The 21,452-nt window shown below is 45.0% G+C and overlaps 1 protein-coding gene across 7 annotated transcripts in view; it reads right to left on the reverse strand.

The window, feature by feature from the left end:
* Positions 1 to 21,452, reverse strand: part of PHACTR3 (phosphatase and actin regulator 3) — a 168,378-nt gene continuing 146,926 nt past the window's right edge. For all 7 annotated transcript variants that reach the window (XM_030533758.1, XM_030533757.1, XM_030533754.1 and 4 more), the window contains exons 9-13: positions 19,699 to 19,754; positions 15,236 to 15,297; positions 13,817 to 13,957; positions 3,823 to 3,899; positions 1 to 552 (exon numbers count right to left, since the gene is read on the reverse strand). In XM_030533758.1, the coding sequence (XP_030389618.1) occupies positions 537 to 552; positions 3,823 to 3,899; positions 13,817 to 13,957; positions 15,236 to 15,297; positions 19,699 to 19,754 (352 nt within the window). In that variant the 3' untranslated portion in view covers positions 1 to 536. The remainder of the gene's footprint in view (positions 553 to 3,822; positions 3,900 to 13,816; positions 13,958 to 15,235; positions 15,298 to 19,698; positions 19,755 to 21,452) is intronic.

Here is a 21,452-nt window from a genome sequence, read left to right on the forward strand (position 1 = left end):
TCAAAAATGTTGCAGCTGTGTTTTCGTTAGACGTTATATAAAAAAGAAAAATTATAATACATTAAATCATTTTGTATAACATGAACGTAAGCTTTTTACAAACTAATTGTGATTAGTTCAAAATGTCTTGTCAACATAATACTGAATGACAGTGCGTCATGTCCATTATGTCAGAGGCCCTGGAATGGTAAAGCCTGTACATGCACAACATCTCCTTTTCCAAGATATGCTGCAAAACAGTTTAAAACAAATGTTATAGGAGAGCAGTCAGTTCCTTCCAGTAGCTTTACTTCATTTGTTTTCAACTGATCCTCCCACCCCACAGGCGATCACTCTTCAGGCATCAAAGAGCGAAGTACGTCCTCTGGTAGCTCCTGTGTGTACATGCTGCAGAGATTTCACCTGCACAGTCCTTCTCTCAGACAAACGTCAGGTTATTGTGTACTGAACTTCAGGGAAAGACCTTTATACATTCCCTGATGTGTGTTCAGCAGCAGTATCAAAAGTAAAGACAAATTCTTCTCAGAAGAAAATCTCTATGGCCTGTGAAATCTAGAAGGTTATAAAAGAGAGACATTTTAAAAATCACTTTATAACCGCATTTTTTAAAATATATTATTGCAATAAGAAATAGTACTATTTAAAATGTGTCCATTTTGTTTAATACCATTGAATCACATTTCTAGAGCATCTTTTTTCATGAAAGATCCCCAACATGTTCTACATATAAGGCCAATATGACTAATAATATGCTAAGGTTCATAGCATTTTATCCTTTTGGTTTTGGTCCTGTGCTACTGATTGCCTCTGGCGAAAGTCGTCTCTGCATGTGGGCTTCCTCAACTACAAATTCTCTCTTCCTTGAGTTCTGTTATGTTCTTTTCGTTCTTCGACTCCCACTTCCAAATCTCCCCATCACGTATTTACCAATAAGCAGGATGGAAGTGAGGCTGGGAATTGGTGTGGGGGAAAGACTAGGAGTTGTGAAGAAAGGGATACTTCAGGGGTTTAACTTTGGAAAGGAAACAAAAAAAAAACTAATAGGATGTGCCTATCATCACCCTTACCACTTTGCTTGTATGTTAATTGCTTCTCTTTACTTCATTCTTTCTCTGCCTTTTTTAGAATGTACTCCCCAAAACAATGACTGTGGTGCAGATCTTCAAAGATATTTAGGCATATCACTGATTGATTTAAATAGAAGTTAGCCAACTAAATACCTTTGAGGCTGTGAGCCATGTTTTTGCAAAGTGCCTGCCACAGTTTGGCTTCTATTTAGATAATGATAGTAATAATAGATAGGCAGAATGCAATTTTGACATGACAATAGTAGCAAAACACCTGACTCATTCCAGCATGTTTGTAGTACATTATTGTGGTTGTAGAACTGAAGTGGCATCTTTAAAAGATTTTTAATGATGTAACAAGCAGTTTACAGTATCAGACGATGTTTTCAGCATGATTATGAATTAATTAGAATATCATTTTGGGCATACCCATTAAATATGAAAATGATGCTAGTAGACACATAATCTTCCGGGTTTAACAGTTACTGTTCAAATCATAATTGGTAAATGCCATATACCTGAATATACATAGCAAGGGGATGTGATGGTGACAGTAATTCCACAGCAAGCAAGCCTTGGTATAATGCATAGAATTATTTTAAAATCTATCATGAGATTATTCAAAACCTTTTTGTTAATGCATTTTTAGGAGGTGTGGTAGTGAAATTAGATATCTTCATAAGTTCTGATACCCTTTGACTTGTGTACCTCAAAAGTACCTAATGGATGTTATATATGATTGTTTTACCACACCTGTTTGCTGTTTTAACTCCTTCAATAATGGCAAAAAATGAGAACAAGCTAGAATAGTACTCAAGCTGATCCCTCTGTTGATAGCCTACATTTTCAGAAAAGTGTATGTGTGTGTTTGAAAATATGTGCACATTGTGGGTGCATCTGCCATGATTGCATGACCAGACACAGTAACTGCATGCACGTCATCAGTTAGCTGTCTGAAAAATCATTAGCATGTATAATTATTTGAGCATGCAAACACAATTGTGCATGAATTTTTTTAAAGATATGAGCCATCATTTTGTTTGTTGCTAATAATATACAATGATATGCTGTGATCCTGTCAGCTTTCACAAAATAAGCAACACTGAGTTGGTATTTTGATGTGCACCTTTTTAAAAAAATACCCAGCCAACCAGGTACTGCCACTAGAGGTATTGTTGATATACTAGGTGGCACTCTTTCCTCTGAATCTGTACAGAAGAAATACCCTGAGGCACTGGACAGTTCTTCTCTTGGATGAGATGTAAAAATAAAGTCCTAAACACTAGTGGCACGATGGCACTAGCTGAAAGTGGTTAGGAGTATTTAACCCTAGTGTCCTGGCCACATTTCAAAATGTGTCATTTTAATCTGTCTAATTAAACTCCTCAGGTAGCTTCAATTAAATAAACTATCCTTCGCTGCCAGACCTAAGCTACAGCCTTCCCATTGTTGTAGCTATTATTTTGTCAGAAGCCAGTGACATAAACCACATGGCTGAAGCTCAGGTTCTGTCAGGAACTGTGACAAATTCCCAGCTCTGTATATGCAGTCTGGAACTATCTAATGGTTAATATTAAACTTTGGGTCCATTTCATCCCTCAGATGTGTCCCATTTGAGAGCCAATGAGATGCTAATAGAAATCAAAGGACAGAATTTGACCATTACTGCTGCTATTCATCAAAGTGACTTTCCTCCAATATCATCTTTGCAGTAACAAAGATAACGTTCTGCCTCTTCCTTCTCACCTACTGGTCCACTGCCTCTCTCGCCACTTTCCTTACCTGTAAATCCCCTCTGTTTTTAACCAGATGATGTGGAGTAGATTTCAGTACCACCTATCAGCAAGTGCCTTGTCTTTTAATTTATACTTTCTAATTGATATAGATCTGCACATGCATTTAAATTTCCATGTGAATATAGTAATTGTGAATGGTGCTAGATTAACAGTGCTGGCAAGTGAGGACTCTTCTGTGTCAGCAGAGTATATGTGCTTACAGGCATCGGCACACTGCCTCACCATTTGGCTTCTACCCTCTCTAGAAGTGATAGTAATTTGGGGTCTATGCCCATATTATCTGGTCGTTGGCTTCTCTGCTGAATTGACACAGGGTTGCCAATTCAAGATTATTGTAATGGTGCGTTTTATGATGCTGACTCCCTTCCACTAGCAACTGGACTGAGACCCACTAAACATTTTACATAGGCCACTAAAACATCTACGTTCTGTTGAAAAAGCTGGCAAGACCGTGAGTGCGTGAATGATACTGAAACCTTCAAGCAGAGCTTTTTCTTTTAAAATCCAGCAGAGTGAATCCTTTGTGTATTATTTATAATCAGTACAGGTCTTCTATAGTACAAACACTTTCTTATTATTGTTCAGCATTGGTATTACAGCTGAATGGTGAGACTGCAAACATAAATACTTTGCCTATTCTGCTGCATTAAATCACATGTCATGTTCTCTGTACAGTACATCCTGTGTTCCTTCTCCAGTCATGGCCTTTTAAATCACAGGTACAAACAATATATTTTGAGGGTTGGGGGGTTTGGGAGGGAGTTGCTTGTCAACAGATGATAATCTAACAGCAAATATACTCTGAGATGAAGCAGAAGCACTTTCATATTTTTTCCCCAAGGTAAAGCTTTTTCTGCAGATTTTAGAGCCATGCAAGAACAATATATTTTGCAGATTCAGGGCTCAAAAGAATTGATACTGCAAGTAAAGGAAAATGAACAAATATCTGGATGACTGACCTTGTCAAATGCTTGCTTGATGCATGTACCTCCATTTCATTACTTTTGTATTCATTTAGCTCTTTACGAATTGCTGCCTAGGAATTGAAAATGGAAGTAAGGTTAAAAAATCATTTTTGCATTTGTAAACATTTTTTTAAAAAATAGCAAATAAGAGCCCTTAAAAATAATCAAAACAGCAAATTCCATGTAGAGTGTGGTAGGCTACAAACAAAGGACATGTGGCCAGCCAATATTGAGGAGAGCCAATATTCAGCTTCTCTCCATGCATACTGGTCACTGTCTTTTAAAGACATTGACATAAATACTATCATCAAAACCCTTATTGCAAAGGATTACTCCACATCATCAATCATCACTGACTAGCTGATGCTAAGACACTTTTATAGAAGCAGTCCTGAGAGGAACATAAAATCGTAATGCTCACTCCCCAACACTGAATGACACTCTGGTTAAGTTAGTGAGCAAAAGCAGAGGTTCCTCATCCAGCAACTGGACAGCTGAAATGTGCAGAATTTCAGTACTGGCCCATTTCAAAATAAAAATCAGACTGCATTGTCACAATATGCAAATAATGGACCAGATGTTATAGTTATTTACATGTATGGTGTTGCACAGTCGTATGTGACAGGAACATTTTCTGTCTTGGTGCATTATACTCCATAAAATCCAAAACAGCTGTAAATTGATTTGTTCCTTTTCCCCAAATGACTACTGTTAATGGCCTGGATCAGATTGGAGTGCTTTTGTAAATTTGTACATACTACTACTATGTAATATAGCTACCTAAACTTGTGAAGCTTTAACACACAGGCACGTGTCAGATCAGAGATGTGGTTTATTGGAAGAAATAAAAATAAGGGGGAAAGTACTATAACTCTTGCCAAGCAATAAATGGATTTTTTCAGCCCCTGAGATGTGAATGTAAGTTTGTCAAGTGAATGAGAGAGCTAAAAGTTGAATTCTATGCTTACTTAAAAATTAATAGCTCACAGGACAGGACAAATGGTTCCTTGAAAGGGTCGGACAATGACTCTCATGTTTCACACTAGATTAAGAACTAGGGTGAGCGGGTGCAACATTACTGATTTCTATGGAGATGCACCATTTACACCATGATTCAGTTTGGCCTAATGATTGACACAAAATCCACTCTTGGATTCAATAGGCTGCAGTACACATCTAAGGGTGGATTCTGGCTTAAATTCTTATGACTCTCAGCTCCAATTTCAGATAATAACTTGTAGAATAATTGTGTGTGCAGGGGATGTAACCCAACGAGCGGGAGCTCTGTCAGAAACCAAATATGTCATATATATTTTGATAAGTGTCTTCAGGAAAAGCACAACAAAACACAACAGCCTTGGGCTCTGCTCCCACTTTAAAAACACTACACGCATACTGTCATAAACAGATAGCTAAGGGTTAATGTCTCTTTCACCTGAAGCACCTGACCAGAGGACCAATCAGGAAACAGGATTTTTTCAACTCTGGGTGGAGGGTTTTTTGTGTGTGAGTCCTTTGTTCTTGGTCTTCTGCCTGCTCTCTCAGCTATGAGAAGGATTTTTCTATTTCCTGCTTTCTAATCTTCTGTTTCCAAGTTGTGAGTACAAAGTTGGTTTGTTGTTTTGTATTTACATGTCTATAGTTGCTGGAGTGCTTTAAATTGTATTCTTTTGAATAAGACTGTTTATTCATATTTCATTTAAGCAAATGACCCTGTATTTGTCACCTTGATACAGAGAGACCATTTTTATGTATTTTTCCTTCTTTTTATATAAAGCTTTCTTTTAAGACCTGTTGGAGTTTTTCTTTAGTGGGGAACTCCAGGGAACTGAGTCTGCAGCACCAGGGAATTGGTGGGAGGAAGAAGTCAGGGGGAAATCTGTGTGTGTTAGATTTACTAGCCTGACTTTGCATTCCCTCCGGGTGAAGGGGGAAGTGCTTCTGTTTTCCAGGACTGGAAACAGAGAGGGTGGACTCCCTCTGTTTAGATTCACGGAGTTTGCTTCTGTGTATCTCTCCAGGAACACCTGGAGGGGGGAAGGGAAAAGGTTTATTTCCCTTTGTTGTGAGACTCAAGGGATTTGGGTCTTGGGGTCCCCAGGGAAGGTTTTTGGGGGGACCAGAGTGCCCCAAAACACTCTAATTTTTTGGGTGGTGGCAGCTTTACCAGGTCCAAGCTGGTAACTAAGCTTGGAGGTTTTCATGCTAACCCCCATATTTTGGACGCTAAGGTCCAAATCTGGGACTAAGTTATGACACATACGCACACTGATATGAGATTCCTTCAGCCCCAAATCTATACAACTCAAAGACGTAGATCTGGATGTTGATTATCCCAAACTACCAATAAAACTTCTGCTTTACAGCATTGATTATCACATAATACCGTCCATCATAATACTTCCTATAAGCACTTTTAAATGAATTTGGGAAGGCAGCTAAGACAAAGATGGCAAATTAAAAATAAATCCTAAATGTTAGAGTTCTCTAAAACCATTTATTACACTATTCATATATTTTCTACCTTCTTGTTGGGAAACTTTTCAGCAGATGTGGGAGTGAGAAAGACGTGTCTGATTTCCTTAGCCCAGGATCAAGCAGTCAGCAATCTAGTCCTATATTTGCCGTTGTATCCAATAATTAGCTCAACATCCCCAGTTGTTCTCCCAGCCCCCTTAGCCAAAACTTTAAAACTTCTCATTCAACAACCATTCTAGCCTGATTCATCATAAGCCATTTCCTTACTACCCAGAAGGATGACCGGACAGCAAGTATGAAAAATCGGGACAGAGTGTGGAGGGTAATAGGAGCCCATATAAGCAAAAGCCTCGAATATTGGGACTCTCCCTATAAAATCGGGACATCTGGTCACCCTACTACCCAGCCACTTAAGTATGAAGTTTAGGATCATTTAATACTGTAAATAAATATATGAGAGAAACAAGGTGGGTGCGGTAATATCTTTTATTCACCCAACTTCTGTTAGTGGAAAGGACAAGCTCTGTGAAGCTCAAAAGCTTGTCCCTTTCACCAACAGAAATTGGGCCAATAAAAGATATTACCGCACCACCACCTCTCTCATGGCCTGGGACCAACAGGGCCAAGCAATAAGGCAAAAACAATAAATCAGATATATGGTAAGCATGGAATAAAGTGAAAATGTGTGTACTCTAGATTGGCCACTCTCATGGCAAGCGAAAAAGTGCTTTCCTTGGGAGTTCATCAGTAGAGAATAAAGTAGTGATGTGTACATGTTTGTAACAAAGATTTTGTACTGAGTAACTTTTGGGGGTAATGTTTGGTCCTAAATTTCTCAGACATTACAGTAATGGGTGGCAAAGATCTAAGATAGATCGTGTAGTATACTGCACTCCATACTTTTTCTAATAATTGTTTGTTTGTTTTTTTTAAAAAAGCCTTTTCACTATTAAAAGGTATGGTTCTTCTTCGAGTGATTGCTCACATCCATTCCAGTTAGGTGTGCGCGCCGTGCGTGCACGTTCGTCGGAAACTTTTTACCCTAGCAACTCCAGTGGGCCGGCAGGTCGCCCCCTGGAGTGGCGCCGCCATGGCGCCCAATATATATCCCTGCCGGCCCGCCCGCTCCTCAGTTCCTTCTTACCGCCGTGTCGGTCGTTGGAACTGTGGAGCGCGGCATAGCTGTCCTCCACGTCCCTAGCTCTCCTAGTTATCTATCGTTATCTATCGTTATCTCTAGTTTCATTATAGTTGTTAATTAGTTTGTTAAGTTGATAGTTAAGTTAATTAGTTGTAAAGTACTTCTATCGCCGGGGGCTTAGCCCTTCCCGGCACCCGGCACCGGGCTCATGCCTGGTTCGCCGGGCTTCAAGCAGTGTGCGGCCTGCAAGAAGCCCATGCCTACCAGCGATCCCCACGAAGCGTGCCTGAAGTGCCTCGGGGAATCGCACAGATCCGACAAGTGCCGCATCTGTAAGGCCTTTAAGCCGAGGACAAAGAAGGAGAGGGATCAAAGGCTCCGAACTCTCCTAATGGAGGCGGCACTTGACCCGACGGCTTCGCAGGCCGTGGTATCGGCACCGGCACCGGATCGCTCCGGCACCGAGAAGACTCCTCGGCACCGACCCTCTCCGGCATTGGAGCCAGAGCCAAGGCCGTCGAAGTCTAATACTCCGGCCAGGCAGACCCGGCTAGAGCGCCCGGCCTCGACATCGGCCGCGGCGCCGCCGGCACCGTCAGCACTGTTGACTCCGGGCCCGGCGGGTCCGTTGAGTCCGGTGCCGCCGAGCTCCCCCATGAGATCTGGGGTTGAGATAGTGGTCCCGTCCACACCGGAGACCTTCGCCTCGGCTCGGGACCTTATTGCCCTGACGGAGCCTACTCGGCTGCCACCCCCGGTACCTCCGGTGCGGGTCGTGTCCAGAGGCAAGCCCATGATGTCGGCACCGCCCAGAGACAGTCGTTCCCGATCCAGGTCCCGACGTCTTGGGCGCTCCAGATCCCGACGCCGCTCGCAGTCCCGGCACCGCTCCCCTCAGCGGTACCGGTCGCACTCGCGGCACCGGTCGGCATCGAGAAGGTCGCGGTCAGGCTCCAGTCGACACCGGCACCGCGACTCCAGGAGCAGGTCCCGACGCTACTCGCCGCACCGGTCGACCTCCCGGCACCGAGCTGGTGGCAGGTCCCGGTCCCGGTCTCGCTCGACCTCCCGGCACCGAGCTGGTGGCAGGTCCCGGTCGACCTCCCGGCACCGAGCTGGTAGCAGGTCCCGGCACCGAAGCGGCGCCCGGCACCGAAGCGGCGCCCGGCACCGATCAGGATCACGGCACCGATCAGGATCACGGCACCGTGACAGATCCCGGTCCCGGTCCCGATCCCGGCACCGGTATGACTCCTGGTACCGGTCCCCGGCACCGAGACGATCCTCCGTGCCGGCCCGCGCAGACCCGTACCATCCAGGGTCGGCCCCACCGTGGCCCTCGAGACAGCCGTCCGTATCCTCCCAGACGGACAGCGGCTATGCGCTGGGCACCGACCGGCAGGCGGCGCTGTTTGGTGATCCGCCGCTGCAGGACCAAGGCCCACAACAGTGGGGATTCTGGACACCCTGGGCGTACCATCAGGCCCAGGGCCCCCAGCAGCTCCCTCCTAGGCCGGCGACTGCGGAGCGTAGGGCCCCGGAAGCCTCGTTGTCTCGCCCCCCTCCCTCCCCGGAAGGGGAGGAAGGGTCCAAGCAGCAGGACTCCGCTGTGGCTCCGGAGGCAGAGGCGAGGGCTGAGGAAGACCCTCAGTTAGACACTCTCGGGCCGGGGGTCTCATCATCCTCCTCCCCGGATGAGGCGGTGGCGGGTACCTCCTCCAACAGTCCCCCCCCGCTGGATCTCAGGGCGCACCAAGACCTCCTCAGGCGATTGGCTCAAAATCTGAGTCTGCAGGCGGAGGAGGTCTCGGAGATAGAGGATCCAATTGTAACCATCATCTCCTCTGATGCTCCCACCAGGGTCGCCCTGCCCTTTATACGAACCATCCAGGCCAACGCCAACACCATCTGGCAGTCTCCGGCCTCCATCCCTCCGACAGCAAAAGGCGTCGAGAGGAAGTACATGGCCCCTTCCAGGGGATACGAATATCTCCATGTACACCCGACCCCGTGTTCACTGGTGGTTCAATCGGTGAACGATAGGGAGCGTCATGGCCAGGAGGCTCCGGCCCCCAAATCAAGAGAGGCCAGGCGGATGGACCTCCTTGGCCGTAAGGTGTATTCGGCTGGGGCGCTGCAGCTCAGGGTCTCCAACCAGCAGGCCCTGCTGAGCAGATATGCCTTTGACTCCTGGGTGGCAGTGGACAAATTTAAGGAGCTGCTGCCACAGGATGCTCGCCAAGAGTTTACGGCCATCTTGGACGAAGGCAAGAAGGTCGCACGCACGGCCTTGCAAGCCTCCTTGGACGCTGCGGACTCGGCTGCCCGTACCCTTGCGTCAGGTGTTACGATGCGTCGCATCTCCTGGCTGCAGGTTTCCGGCCTTCCGCCGGAGCTCCAGCATACTATACAGGACCTTCCTTTCGAAGGCCAGGGCCTATTTTCTGACAAAACAGACCCCAGACTCAAGAGTCTGAAAGATAACCGAGTCGTTATGCGGTCCCTCGGGATGCACACTCCCGTGACGCAGCGTAGACCCTTCCGGCCGCAACAACAACAACAACAACAACGCAGGCCGTTTTCCCAGTTCCGCCAGCGGCAGGACCTTTACAGGCGCCGCGGCAGGAACGGGAGGCGCAGGCAGTCGGGGAACCAAGGGGGGCAGAACCAAGGCTCCTCAAAACCCCCGCCTGGTCCTAAACCTTCATTTTGAAGGTGCGCTCGAGGGCGCAGTAACAGTTTCCCCTATGGATCCTTCCCCCCCGTTTTCCAACCGCCTTTCGTTTTTCCTCCCGGCGTGGTCCCAAATAACATCGGACCGCTGGGTCTTAAGCGTGGTGCAGACGGGATACCGCCTGCAGTTTGTTTCGTTTCCTCCTTCCCGCCCTCCTTCCTCGTCCCTCTTCAGGGACCCCTCTCACGAGCAATTCCTTCGGCAGGAGGTGCAGACGCTCCTCAGCAAAGGAGCTATAGAGGCGGTTCCGGAAAACGAGAAAGGCAAGGGGTTTTATTCCCACTACTTTCTGATCCCCAAGGCCAAGGGGGGCCTCAGGCCTATCCTCGACCTGCGAGAGCTCAACAAATACCTCGTGAAGTTGAAGTTCCGCATGGTATCCCTGGGGACCATTATTCCATCCCTGGATCCGGGAGACTGGTACGCCGCCCTCGACATGCAGGACGCGTATTTCCACATTGCCATTTGGCCGCGCCACAGACGCTTTCTCCGCTTCGTTGTGGGGGCTCTTCATTATCAATTTGCAGTCCTCCCGTTCGGCCTGTCCACGGCCCCGAGGGTGTTTACAAAATGCATGGCAGTTGTCGTGGCGCATCTTCGGCGCAACCGTGTCCACGTGTTCCCTTATCTGGACGATTGGTTGATTCGGGGCACGTCGGAACAGCAGGTGACCAGCCATGTCCGCGTGATCACCGGCATGTTTGCGAGTCTGGGCCTGTTGATAAACACAGACAAGTCCACCCTGAGGCCCTCTCAGAAGGTGGAATTTATCGGGGCCGTCCTGGACGCCACTGTGGGCAGGGCCTCGCTGCCTCTGCAGCGGTTCCAGACCATGGCGGCGATCGTTCAACGCTTGCGGTCAGCCCCGTTGACGTCAGTGAGGACATGTCTAACCCTGTTAGGCCACATGGCGGCGTGCACCTTTGTGACCGACTACGCTCGGCTCCGCATGAGACCTCTCCAGCTGTGGCTTATCAGTCATTACAGGCCGGCAAGGCAACCGTTAGACATGTTACTCACAATCCCCCAGAAGGTCTTAGATTCCCTCGGCTGGTGGTTGGACCAGTCCGTATTGTGTGCGGGTCTTCCCTTTCACCCGTCTCAGCCCTCGGTATCCCTGACAACGGATGCCTCAGATCTAGGCTGGGGGGCCCACCTAGGGACCCTGCGGACGCAGGGCCTGTGGTCTCAGGAGGAGGTGGGGCTACACATCAACATGAGGGAGTTGAGAGCGGTCCGCCTTGCTTGCCAAACGTTTTGTCATCAGCTTCAGGGTCGTTGTGTAGCCGTGTTCACGGACAACACGACGACCATGTATTATATCAACAAGCAGGGCGGCACCAGGTCCTCCTCCCTGTGCCTCGAGGCGATACGACTCTGGGACTTTTGCGTAGCCCACTCCATTCACCTCAGGGCTTCCTTCCTTCCCGGAGTACGGAACACGCTGGCGGATCGATTGAGCAGATCCTTCCTGTCACACGAGTGGTCCCTTCGCCCGGACGTCGCTCTCTCCATTTTCCGGAGGTGGGGTTATCCCCGGGTGGACCTCTTTGCGTCCAAGGGGAACAGGAAGTGCCAAGCGTTCTGCTCCTTTCAGGGCAGGGAGCCGGGGTCGATAGCGGATGCCTTCCTCATCCAGTGGTCGACCCACCTGTACTATGCGTTTCCTCCGTTCCCTCTGGTTCACAAGGTCCTCCTGAAGGTGCGCAGAGACAGGGCTCGTGTGATCATGGTGGCCCCGGCATGGCCCAGACAGCACTGGTACACCATGCTGCTGGACTTGGCCGTAGCCGACCCAGTTCCCCTGCCCCTTCATCCGGACCTGATTACCCAGGACCACGGGTCTCTCTGTCACCCAGACCTGCAGTCGCTGCACCTAGCGGCGTGGCTCCTGCGTGGCTAACTGGTTCCGAGCTGCGCTGCTCCACGCCCGTGAGAGAGGCGCTCTTGAGCAGCAGGAAACCGTCCACAAGAGCCACGTATTCGGCGAAATGGAAACGCTTCTCCTGTTGGTGCGTAGAGAAAAATCTCCGCCCTATGGAAGTTTCGGTAACCGAAATCTTAGACTATGTTTGGTCCCTCAAAGAGCAAGGTCTGGCCTTATCGTCGTTGCGAGTCCATCTAGCAGCTATCTCCACCTTTCACCCGGGTGCGGACGGTCGCTCCGTTTTTCTCACCCGACGGTGTCGAGATTCCTTAAAGGGCTGGAACGGTTATTCCCTAACGTCCGTCCCCCTGCTCCAACCTGGGATCTTAACCTGGTGTTGTCCTGGCTCATGGGGCCCCCCCTTTGAGCCGTTAGCTACTTGCTCCCTGCTTTACCTCTCTTGGAAGGCTGCCTTTCTAGTAGCTATCACCTCAGCTAGACGGGTGTCGGAACTCCGAGCCCTTGTGGTAGACCCCCCATACACGGTCTTCCACAAAGACAAGGTGCAGCTTAGACCGCACCCTGCCTTTCTACCCAAGGTGGTCTCAGCCTTCCACGTCAGCCAAGAGATTTTCCTCCCGGTTTTTTTCCCAAAACCTCACTCCTCAGGCAGGGAGCAGCAGCTCCACTCGCTGGATGTCCGTAGAGCTCTCGCGTTCTACATAGAGAGGACCAAACCCTTCCGCAAATCCCCCCAGCTTTTCGTGGTGGTAGCGGACCGTATGAAAGGGCTTCCTATCTCCTCCCAGAGGTTATCCTCGTGGGTTACGTCCTGTATCAGGACCTGTTATGACTTGGCCCATGTCCCTACGGGCCGTGTGACTGCGCATTCTACCAGGGCGCAGGCGTCGTCGCTGGCTTTCCTCGCCCGTGTACCCATCCAGGAAATCTGTCGGGCAGCGACCTGGTCATCGGTCCACACCTTTGCTTCCCACTACGCCCTGGTACAGCAGTCGAGAGAGGATGCGGCCTTCGGAACTGCAGTGCTCCATGCCGCGACTTCTCACTCCGACCCCACCGCCTAGGTATGGCTTGGGAGTCACCTAACTGGAATGGATGTGAGCAATCACTCGAAGAAGAAAAGACGGTTACTCACCTTTGTAACTGTTGTTCTTCGAGATGTGTTGCTCACATCCATTCCACACCCGCCCTCCTTCCCCACTGTCGGAGTAGCCGGCAAGAAGGAACTGAGGAGCGGGCGGGCCGGCAGGGATATATATTGGGCGCCATGGCGGCGCCACTCCAGGGGGCGACCTGCCGGCCCACTGGAGTTGCTAGGGTAAAAAGTTTCCGACGAACGTGCACGCGCGGCACGCACACCTAACTGGAATGGATGTGAGCAACACATCTCGAAGAACAACAGTTACAAAGGTGAGTAACCGTCTTTTTACATCCCGTGGTCAGTGTGGCTTCTGTATGCTGAAAGTGCAGGAACATTTAAAGTACTTAAATCTGCATCAGCTATTAGTACCTCACTGAGAGAGAGAGAGAGAGATAGTGTGTGTAAGTAACTCCAGAGTACAAAATTTGGCTCATGGGGAGTATGGTGTGTCACTTTCACCAAGAGCAAACACTCACTCCAAGATGTATTTCCTTAGACTACTGAGACTTGTCTAGTAATATCACTTTACATGACCTGAGGTACCGCTTACAAGCAAAGCAAACAAAAAAACAGTAGTCTTAATTATATTTGTAAGTATATCTGTACCTTATCGGCTGCTGATAGTCTTGTCCATGGTTTGTCTGCTCGTCTGTCGTAGTCCTGTGCTTTTGCCACCTCTACATAATCGCTGAATCGAATTAAAATTTTTCTGTCTCTTAGTTCATCGACTGTAGGTCTCTGATTGAGCTGTATCAATAAGTTTTGTAAAGAAGTAGATCGGTATGAATAGGAAGTAAAATTGAGACACATTCAACAGCACAAAAATGGAATCACATGCATTTTAGTCCCCATCTTCATTTTGTATATTGTATATTTATGTATACAAAATATACATCTGAAAAGATTTGAAATTGATTAATTCGTCTTAAATGCACAGTAACACTGAGAAATAGAGCCAGATTCTGATCTTATTTACATGGGTAACACCATCATTCCAGATTCACAGTGTTATAACTGGGTTCAGAATCTGTCCTACAGTCAGTGAGTGAAACTTATCTATGATTAGAAACATTAGGATAGTTTTTGTAAAGGAAAACAATTAATTTTAATACTGTGCTATCTTTAGTCATCTTTCTACACAGTCATTTTTCTATTAACTAGACTTCACTTTCCATGTGCCTTTATCTCAAGGAGCTACTGAAACGCTTCTGAGTATTATTGTTAAACAGTAATAATGGGGTAAATGGAGCTGAGGCCTATTGTTCAGTGGCTTTATAATGGAACATCTTGTCACACACAGCTTTCTAAAGCTGAAGTTGCAATATATTTCAAGTAATCACAATGAATTACAATGTAAGGGTTCAATCTTGCAAAATTCCCATAACTTTGTCTGAATAAGGGCTTCAGGATTGGGCCAAGTGTAAGAACTACAGACCCAGGCCTTAGCAAACTATCATCACAATGTGCCTTTGAATATTGCACTGTTACACCACTGACTCCTGCAGGGACTTCTGCAAACAGAGCAATGACAGGATCAGGCCTGGAATCTGATAGACCTTCAAATGAAAAGGTCTGCAAACAGAAATTTCAGGCAGGAATGCACCTGCTGCTCAGCAGGGAGGCAGCTTACTCTGGGATTCTCACTGGTACGAACAGTGGAAAGGAACTGCTTTCCTAGCAATATAGTTGCAAAATCTGCAGTATGAGGCAAATGATCTCAAATTAGCTGATTTTAGGTTCTTGTGTAAATTTTCCATTAGCCTCTCAAATACAGTGAATGCCATTTTAAGAGCCAACATTTGTGGATAATTATCTGAGATGTTGTAGTTATTTTCTATTCTAGTTATTAAATACTACTATCTCACATATCATTGTGTATACAGGTTGACTTTTTAATGGTGACCACCATGGCTGTTTGTCTTTAAAATTATTTAAAATATTTAGATACTGTTTTTACTCTGGGCTCTCTGTTATTAGTTTGCACTCAGCTTTTTAAATGTCACTGAAAACATTTCAAGATTTTACCTTTCTTGTCAGCCTCTGCTTGATTTCCCTTCTTTCTTCCTGCTCTGTTTGATCATTTCTTTCTGCAGAAAAAACAAAAAAAGAGATGACTTTCCTCATGTAGGAAGATCAGCTGTTTCCAATACATCCAGGCAATAAAAGTTACAATATGGAGAAGCTTGGTGCTGTTCCTTAGTTCTTCTGAATTGCTAGCTCAGTCCTTACTATGCCTGCTTGGTGCATTGCCAGAATATACAGCTACCTTTTAATGAGGACACAGAAGCATGTATGCCAATGTCAGCTTTTCCTGTGACATAACCTCCAGTTACAATGAGCTTTAATAAACATAAAGCAGCCAGTCCAATTCTTCGGCTAGATAAAATTTTAGAGGGAAAAGCAATACCTTTAAAATTATGAATGAAGGATTGTTATGCCATGTCTTTGTTAGAGTCCTGTCACACTTGCATTAAGATGCTGAAACATTTTCCTGTAGCTACTTCAGGGAAAGCATGCTCTCAGGCTTCATATTTAGTTGGTCAGGTTGCTATACTATTCATCCTTGACTTACACACTATCCTTTTCCCCTCTTCTATTCAAGATATGCCAGTTGTATTAGAGCCTCTTTATACTCACAGGTTTTCTTTTGTGATCTTCTGTTCTAACCTAAGCCAGTTTGCTTTTGTGTGTTCCATTAACATTCAAGCCGTGATAACACCTACACACTGGATCTAAAAATAGACTCGAGTCCTGTACCATTGTGTGAAATATAGTCTTTGCCTTGGGATACTACTTAATGGATTTTCTATTTCTAGTGCTTTCTGTTACTAAATTTAGACTCAAGTCCATGACCTAAACAATGCTAAAGACCCAGGGAAAAGATGTTTAACCATTCAGTGAGCCTGGAGATCAATGGTTTTCAACCTTTTTTCATTTGCTAAAAAAATTTGTATGGAGATGCATACCCCTTTGGAAATCTTATACATAGTCTGCAGCTCCCCAGGGGTCTGTGGACCACAGGTTGAAAACAGCTGCTATAGATAACAGTTATCATCCTCTCTCAGTTAAGCAAAAGTCATATTCTGTTAAATGTTGTCAGTGTTAAACTACTGTGTCTTAAAAGGCTAATTTTGGGAATGAGCCTTTTCTTGCCCCTCCCGTTTTCTGTATTCTTTAGATTACATTGAAATACAGGCACATGGATCTATTTAAAGAAGTATTGTAGCAACATGTCTGCAACCAGGTAAACAGAAAACGTAAATCAGAGAACTTAAAATCACACCGTACACTAGAGTGGTGGTGTATATGACTTTGAAGTAGAGTACATGAGACTGATGATATGGCAGTGCTTCAGAAGTGTCAGTGAGATGACCAAAGATTTAGATAGCAATTGGCTGCAGTTTCTGAGGGGGAAATAAGAAGAAAAAAAAAAAGATGCCTCCAGGAAGTAACTAACGTGCCTAGTTAAATATTTATTATCCCCTTTTTGATTAGACCTTTATGGTTGTATTTTGACTTTTAAAAAAAAAAAGCTGTTCTCCATCAATCTAAATGTCCTTCAGAATATAGTCATGATGCATTCTACATGGGCACTAGGTGGTTTTCTAAGATGGAAACATGAATATGCCTATCTGGACTGAAGATTGCTTTTTGTCAGTTTGAAATGCTAAGCACACATCATAGTCCGTATCGATAATGGCACATCTAGATTTAGATAAAGTTAAACTCGTTTTGCTTAACAATTGTGGAAGTACGAAAAGCAATTCATCAGGAAGCAAATGCAAGATCTTGGTAAACTTTACCTATCTGATGGAAGGAAGTGTCAGCAGGGATATTACAGAATGCAAACATTAATACAGAGAAGAACTAGAGAGGTTTTCACAGCAACCTCATATTGCTGTATTTGGATCCGTTTATTAGTAAATGGCTGACTTTAACACTACACATCTCAATGGAGTAATAGTCCCATTACACAGTGTCACATGCAGTAGTGAAACTCACACCCTTGCTCTGTATGAGTTATGCAGGGAATTCTAAACTGTGCATGACACGGAAGCAATCACCAGTGTTAAGAATGAAGCAGGGATTGTACAATCCGATGTAAGAGAAGCTGCCTCTTTGTACATGAATATCAATGGCTTGCTCTCAGAATATAATAGAAAACCCATCTAAACTCCTGGGACTGATTTTTAGGTTTGAACACACTTACTGTGGCAGTCATGCCCTGTACTGAACAAGCAGTGTTCTATATTTAAAGACAGAGGAATGAATAAAATCAATAAGATTATAAGTAAGTGCTGGGGGGGGGGTTAAGTACCTCTCTTATCCAAGAGTCACCTCTATGAGGGAGAGTAAAAAAAATATTTCACTTCATCTCCTGAATATTTTAAAAAAGTAACAGCATAATAGCACTTACAAGTCATGAGGTCACACAGATTTCAATGGGGGTTCTAACATAATCATGGTTTGGCAGGATCAGATCCAATCATGCTCTCATTAAAGTCATTGGGAACAGTGTCAGTATCTCTCTATCACTAACTTGAACACTGACTTTTCAACTGTTTCAGTCAAATTATTTACCCTTCTTTGTCACCCATTCTAATGTCCCTGCTGGCTCAGTGATGACCTGGGTTCTTTGCAATGTAGCTGACATTTTTATGTAATGAAAAAGGTAACATAAGTACAATTGTGCAGCTTCTGATCCAAGTGCACCCCATGCAAACCCAGAGTAACTGCAGTGAAGCTGACAGAGTTAGTCCAGATTTATGCATGGTAAATCTAACCCAGTATCTTTAATTCTGCTTCATCTTCTGTTCTGCTTTAGCTCCTTCTGTAAGCTCATTATATGAATGTAATGCAATGGGTTTTTTTAATATTAAAGCTGGTCAGTTTAACCTAGATTAAGGATGTAGCCAGCGTACATCAGAAAGTTACAAACATGAAGGGCCAGATTCTCAGAGAAGCTGGGCTCTGATTTAGACCAGAGAATGAAGGGAGCAAGTTTTCAATGGGAGATGCAGGGTGTTCACTCTTTTTTGCAAATCTGGTCCCATCTGATAGAGAAATTTTATCTCAATTGCTTTTCCTTTTGATGGCTGGGGGTTGAGGTTAAATTGGGTTAATATGTTTACAGGTCACAAGAATTTGTGTTATGTGTTATTTGTAATTTGAATATGCGTAAATGACTCTGTGTATGCGTTGAGTGGGTAATTAATTTACATATCACAAGAACTATTTACAAAGTAAATGGTTTGATGTACTTGAATAACTGAACCAACTGAAGATGACCAAGGAGTCCCCTTCAGTTCCCTCTGTCTCCAAAGTCTATTGACTTCAATGAGAGCAGCATCAGGCCCTCTTGTATAAACTGATAAGAAAGAAAAAGCAGCATGCAATCCAAATCCTCAGAAATTAAGTTGACACTGTAATCTTTGCGGTCATGCTGCTGTTTTCCTCTTTGTTAGTACAATTTGCCTATACATTTCTAGTTTTCTCCTTCAGGAGAAAAATTGGGATGCACAATTTAATTCTGTAAAGACGACCCTTCCTAAATCTAAACCATTCTGGAAAACTAATGTCCCCCATGTTCATAGGGCCTTTTTTCTTCATCAATTTTGTGTACTAGTGAAATACAATCCTCGAAATTATTAGATCTGATTTAAAAGACAAAGACAGCATTGCTTTCATAGAATGCAAACACATATTCCATTAAATTGTTCAAGCTTGTTTGAACAAGTAATTGGTTATTTTTCACATAATAATGTCTTTTACATTTTTGGTGCTAAGATACACCATTAATACAGCAGAATGTGTGATATTTTTCCTTAAAGCAGTGGAACTCCACCTTTTCCATCTAGCTTACCCCATGTGACAACAGAAACAATTTTCAGGATTCCCCTGTTCTCATCATTTTGGGGATTCCCCGGCCATCTAAAGGAAGTTCAGCAAACGTCTCCAGCTGCTCAGACAATAGTAACAGGCAAGGAGTTTGATACCCTTGCACTGTCTCAGCTTGCCTTTTCCTGTCTTTAATTCAGTTTCTGTTTAAATTAGAAAGGTCAGGAATGGATCTGATGCAATTTACTTGCTAGGAAAGTCACTGTTCTGCAAGGATGCCTGTGCGCTTCACTTTGGCATTGATGGATTTTAATTGACAGTGTGCCTTGACTCTCTGCAAAATGATAATCGAGGTGATTGCTAAACTGACAAAACAAGACTGTGCTTCCTTCCTCATGCAGCCATAACAGCAGGAATTATTTGAAAACCTACATTTGTAGTATTGCTTTTTTCTGCATTAAGGGGGATGCCTTCAGACAAGTACACATATTAGACACCAGAACACACCCCCAGTGAAAATTCCATTGGTTACAAATCCATTCCCAAAAGGAGGGCATGAACTTGTTTATAGCGGAGAAATGGCTCTGAGAAATGTATTCAGTAGTTTAAAAACAAACATACAAAATGCAATTTTTTTTTAAAGTACTCACGTTTAAGTATATTCCTTCTTTCAAGCTCCTCGACAGCAGGTCTTTGGCTCAGGCGCCTGCGGAAAAACACCAAAATCACATTTTGTACCATGTTTGTTCTTGCAAAAGTCTGTACTGGGCTGAGTGCAGGTGTTGGGATTTTCCTTAGAAAATCATCTCGGGTCAGTGAAGAAAGGGAATCCTAAAAGCTGGATATTCAGTCCTTTTATTCTTCCCAAATGCTAGCAGTGCAGGTGGAAGTTTTCCTCTAATTTGCTCTGCTATAAGTGTAATCCTTCCCTGATGTATATATTCTTTTCATCCTATTTTCCAAAAAAAGTCAGCTGAAAATAGTGCCCCACTACAGTTAAATCCATTCTTGAGGAGGCATTTACCCTGAGAATCAAATGGGGTTCTTAGAAATCTTCTGGAGCAATTACTGCCTTCGTTCATGTAGCAATGGGCACCCCTTTTCTAGCATCGACAATGATACATCCTGAAAAAACAATCGCCTTGCTAGAAATAAAGCCTCTCTGTGCAGGGTGGTTTCTTGGTTACAGATATGACAGAGGAGTCCACTAGCTTTACTGGTGCCTGGCGAATAAAATTCATGTGCTGCTCACAGCTTCCTGCTGTCTGAACTGAGTGAATGTCTTCTGCAGCTTCACCTCCCCTTTCAGTAGTGCTGCCTCAGGATTGAGTCTTCAAATCATATGATCAGTGCCAGAGCGATTTTATCTTGCATACCAAATGAGACTTCCCCAAGAGATGCTGCTAATATCTGCAGAGAATCTCAGGTAATTGAACACCCACACACAAGCATTTATAGTTACTGCATTTGCTAGCTTTCAAACAATAATCCAGCCAACAGCGATACGAAAAGGTTTCTACTGATTTCTGGTGATATTAAGGATCCTCGCTTCCTGCCTGAAATAGATGTTACACAGTAGGAGTCTGGAGGTTCCAAAGCTAACGTGATTGCCAGCAACGGGCTAACACAGAGACTCACAGGCACCAGGAGAGTGATTTTAGTATCACAGTAAATAAAGGGCAGAAGTCAAAAATGATCTTATAACATAGCATTGTGTCGAATACAAAAGAGAACAGACACTAAAATGATGAATTAACGTCTCTGATGCTAGGTTTTCCCCCTAGCATTTGTCACCTGATCAAATTCACTACTGAAATCAGTTCCTTGGATTTGCTTGGCAGCATCAGGATTCAAGCACAAAATGAACCCTGGCAGCCTTCATGAATGCACCTCCTTTTCTTTTTGTTTATTAATTCCCCTAAAACCACTGACAGGGCCAAATCTACTCTCAGTATCAGCGGTGTAAATGTGGAGTAACTCCACTGAGCTCGGCATAGCTACTCCTGATTTACACCAATGTAAATGGTAGCAAGATATGGCCCCATGAGCTTTAGTGCTTCAGTACCAACCCCTGTACCCAACTCCAGCCATGCTTCCTTCTACCCCCAAGGATTTTTTGTGGGTGTCTTTGATTTCTCCTTAAACTTAATGGAGCAGGTCCTATACCTCAGCCTAATTCTACTGAAGTGAATGGAGCTATGCAGAAATGCACCAGTTGAGAATGTGACCACATGTTTTTAATTCACAGGTGGGCAAACTTTTTGGCCTGAGGGCCACACTGGGTTTCATAAATTGTATGGAGGGCCGGTTGGGGAGGGGGTCGTGGCCGGGCTCCACCTCCTATCTGCCCCCTGCCCCCGGGACTCCTGCCTCATCCACACACACCCACTCCGGGTTCCCTGAC

This window comes from Gopherus evgoodei, chromosome 14, assembly GCF_007399415.2.
Source record: "Gopherus evgoodei ecotype Sinaloan lineage chromosome 14, rGopEvg1_v1.p, whole genome shotgun sequence".
Lineage (NCBI taxonomy): Eukaryota > Metazoa > Chordata > Testudines > Testudinidae > Gopherus > Gopherus evgoodei.